Here is a 3,915-nt window from a genome sequence, read left to right as displayed (position 1 = left end):
ATAACACAAACCACTACTGCTACCACCAATAATAATAATGATAAGGGAAATAACAAGGCGAGAGAATATAAAACTAAAAGGAGAAAGCTAAAAAACAATAAGAACAAGTGATGCACAATACAGTTGCTCACCAGCTGCCAAGCGATACCCAGCCCAACCCAAGCAGCAATCTGGGCCTTCCGGGTAGCTCTCCCCAGTTTATATACTGGGCATGACGTGCTGTGGTATGGAATACCCCTTTGGCTAGGTCAGGTCAGGTCAGGTGTCCTGTCTCTGCTTCCTCTCGGCTTCCTGCGCCCCTCCTCACTGCAGAGCGAGACTCTGAAAGTCCTTGATGGGGGTAAACATTACTTAGTAACAACTAAAACATTGGTGTGTTATCAGAGTTGTTCTCAGGCTAAAGCCAAAACACAGCACTGCACCAGCTACTAGGAAGCAGAAAAATAACTGTTACAGCTGAACCCAGGACAGCAGTTAAATCTGACTTTAAAATATATAGCTAGACATATTTACTCATTAAGTTAGCACAAAGCATGTGATTCTTATGCACATCCAAAACAGCATAGAGGATTTCATTGAAATTGGTTTTCTCCTTGTAGGTGGAGAGGTAATAAATTAGTCAGGAATGCTTAGGTGCAGTTTTCAAAAGTTCTCCAGACTTTCAGAGCCAAAGTTCTCTCATGGGATGTAGCAGTTTGGAAAATATAACCCTTTGTCACAAGTTTTATTAAAAAGAACCTTAAATGCCTGCCTTTTTTTTTTTTTTTTATGATAATACATAATATACTAAATTTCTACATTACCTGTGGAAGTGTTATTATGATAATGAGATATTTATTTGACATTACATCACACACCTACTTGCAAAAATAGATCTTTTGGGGATTTTCCTGTCTTTTAAATCATAGATCGTTTTTAAGAATAAACTTTCCCTGACACTTTTCCTTTCCCCATTGAGAAAAAGGAAGAGCATCTTTGCTAGTGAGTGATATCATTCAGACTCTCTCTGCCTTACTTTGGGATAACATCAGCAAGAGCTAAAAATGTCTCCATAAGTGTTTTTCCTTTATGTCCTTGTTACTCCTTGTTATACACTTCAGGTATTCTAGCTTGTTCTTTAATGCCTTGTTCTGTTGCTTGATGCAAATGGATTACATGCTGAAATTATCTTCTCTTTAAAGAATCAGGAACAATTGTAGAAGGCAGATTGAAAAACAACCGAGAATCAACAGACCCTGTAAAGAAGCAGGAAAAAGAACATTTAGTCCAACAACACACCAGCACTGGAATTTCATTTGTTCTTATTACAACTCTTCTAATTATCCCTGTTGTTGTTCTGCTGGCAATTTTACTATTTATTCGATGGAGGAAGACAACTGTCTATGGAGGTAATTGTGAATAACTCTAGAGAACAGGCTTTTATTATTGCAGTTCAAAAACATTGCTGAATACTGAGGCATGAGGGTATGGAGAGGCTCACTGTCCCTTTACCCTTCTGAACAGTTACTGTGACACTGCATGCAAACCAAGAATCAGTGTGCATACAGCAACTGCAGCCTTTAACATTACATCTCAAGCCACCACCTTTTCAGAACATGTATCTAAAATTTTAACTGGTGTCAAGCCAAAAATTTGTGTCTCAGAACCAAGATAATTAGAATATATTCATGTTATAAAATTTATGTCTAGAATACATAAATTTTAATACTTTTGAGTTTGATTTTCAGTTTAAATTTTTGAGAACAAAGGACTCTAAAAGTATAAGCAAAAAGCAAACAGATAACATTTACAAGGCATTATATATTATTGTTCATTACTACTTTGTGCATTTTGTGAGTCAGATACCATCATGGACCTCTACCCATTGCTGTGAGAGCTTTAATTGGTACTTACAATGCTATGTAAATTTGCTGTTAGTTTACATTTCATGGTAAATTATTTTTGAGAAAATGGTAGACTAAAGCAGGAGTTTGATCATGATACTTTATATTGCATAAATAGCTTTATCAAAATACTGTCATCAAGAAAAGAAAATGTACATGCAATAGATAAATAAAAGAGTTTGCTACTGTCTAGGACTTACAATGGCAGATTAAGTAATTCGAAGATCTTCTGTTGCTGTGCAGCTGAACTGGATGTATTTTATTTGGAGATTTCAAATAAAAGTTTCCTAACTTCTTTGTGTTCAAACAAGTTTAGCACATTAGATATGCTAACACTCTAGACTACTGCAGTACTGCCATTAATGGATATGATCTATAATAGTGTCTTTGCATTCCAGTTGGATTCAAGCAGTGTTTGAATTTACTGTGTCAAAGAGCATGATACAGTTACACTGGTAAAAGTAACTTCTTGCACAGGTTTATGGAAACTGCGTAGTATATAAGAAAAGGCAGATAAGTCATGGCACTCAATTTTTCTTTAGTTAAAGGATGGGAAGAGGTACCAGGGAGGAGGATAGATGCAGTGTGTGAAGGGGGAGAGAAAGTTCCTCCAAAACACCTGACGAAATTCACCGTCTTCCATAAAAACAGTCTTCTTTCAAGGGAAACTATACCATTTCAAATGTCAAGCCGCAGTTTGCAGTGTGCTGCAATGTAGTTGTGTACATTCTAAATAGCAAGGTTATTGTCCTTCCTGTAAACTCTTCACAGTAACATGAGTGAACAGTTGAGGGAATTAAATTCTCAGAAATATCTTTATAATATATAAATATCTATATTTATAATATTATTTTTATTTTATTATATTTATTATTTTTATTATTATATTTATTATTTTTATTATTATATTTATTATATTTATTATTTTTATTTTATTATATTTATTATTTATAATTTATATAAATATCTACATACAAGAAATATCTTGCATGTGAATCTTCTTAATGGTTGAATTGACATAAACTTTACATCTATGGTATGGTGATTTTGTTAGGAATTATAATTTCACCTTAATCAAGAAACTGGAAAGTATCAGTTTTGCTTGTTAGAGCTGCTGATCAATTTGTTGAATGTCTGTGCTTTGTATCCTAGATAATTATTTAATTATATTAATTTTGTGGGTTTATATTTCATATTTCATTTATATTTCATCATAGAATATGGGGGTTTTTAGCTTGTTTTTGAAATCTGTCTTTCAGGTGATGGAGAACACAAACTTGATTCAAGTTCAGGAAGAATTTTAGGCAGAGTTAGAGGTAGGTCTGAGTCATTCAGGATCTTTTAAGAACAATGAGTGGAGGCTTTTTTTCTATCCACTTCCAGTTGAATAACAGATTTGATGGAACATTCTCAGAGAATGGATTGGAGGCAAACCTCAGGTGTTTTGTGGAAATGTATTCTATGACACCTTTCATCCATCATTATCTGCCCACTGAAGAGGATGTGTCATTACCAGTGGCAGAGCAGTACCTGTTATAATGGGTTATCTAAATCTGGTGAAGGAAATTAAGCACTTTGAGATGAAGGGCAAACTTGGGAACATAAGTAGGCTACATAAAGACTTAATGAAACAACGTATGCTGTTTAAAACTTCTACTTCAAAAATTAATTTCCTTTCTCATTCATAATCTCTGTACTTAGCTTTTGCAGCTAATGTACTCTGATCTTTAAAAACAATTTCTATAAGGACACGTAAAATAATCTCCATTATCCTGGTGAATCAGTAGATAGATTTTTTTATTCCTCTGTAGAGTAAAGTAAACCTTACAACAAACCTTTGCTTTCCACAGGGAAAGGCAGTGGTGGCCTTAACCTCGGGAACTTTTTTGCAAGTCACAAGAGCTACAGTCGAAAAGGTTTTGATCGAGTGAGCACTGAAGGCAGTGATCAAGAAAAAGATGAAGATGAAGGCACAGATTCAGAGGAAGAGTGTTCAGCACCTCCAACTCCACCAGCACCTTCATCCTCCTGA

General features: G+C 34.9%; 1 protein-coding gene across 2 annotated transcripts in view; it reads left to right on the top strand.

Annotated features, from left to right (window-relative positions):
* The window catches only part of PAM (peptidylglycine alpha-amidating monooxygenase), a gene marked incomplete at its 3' end in the record, with an annotated part of 71,202 nt that extends 67,287 nt beyond the window's left edge, over positions 1-3,915 (top strand). For both annotated transcript variants that reach the window (XM_080637565.1, XM_080637566.1), the window contains exons 23-25: positions 1,182-1,388; positions 3,143-3,199; positions 3,734-3,915. In XM_080637565.1, the coding sequence (XP_080493691.1) occupies positions 1,182-1,388; positions 3,143-3,199; positions 3,734-3,915 (446 nt within the window). The remainder of the gene's footprint in view (positions 1-1,181; positions 1,389-3,142; positions 3,200-3,733) is intronic.

The sequence above is a fragment of the Psittacula echo genome (assembly GCF_963264785.1).
Source record: "Psittacula echo genome assembly, chromosome: Z".
Classification (NCBI taxonomy): domain Eukaryota; kingdom Metazoa; phylum Chordata; class Aves; order Psittaciformes; family Psittacidae; genus Psittacula; species Psittacula echo.
This window is presented reverse-complemented; position numbering and strand designations above follow the sequence as displayed.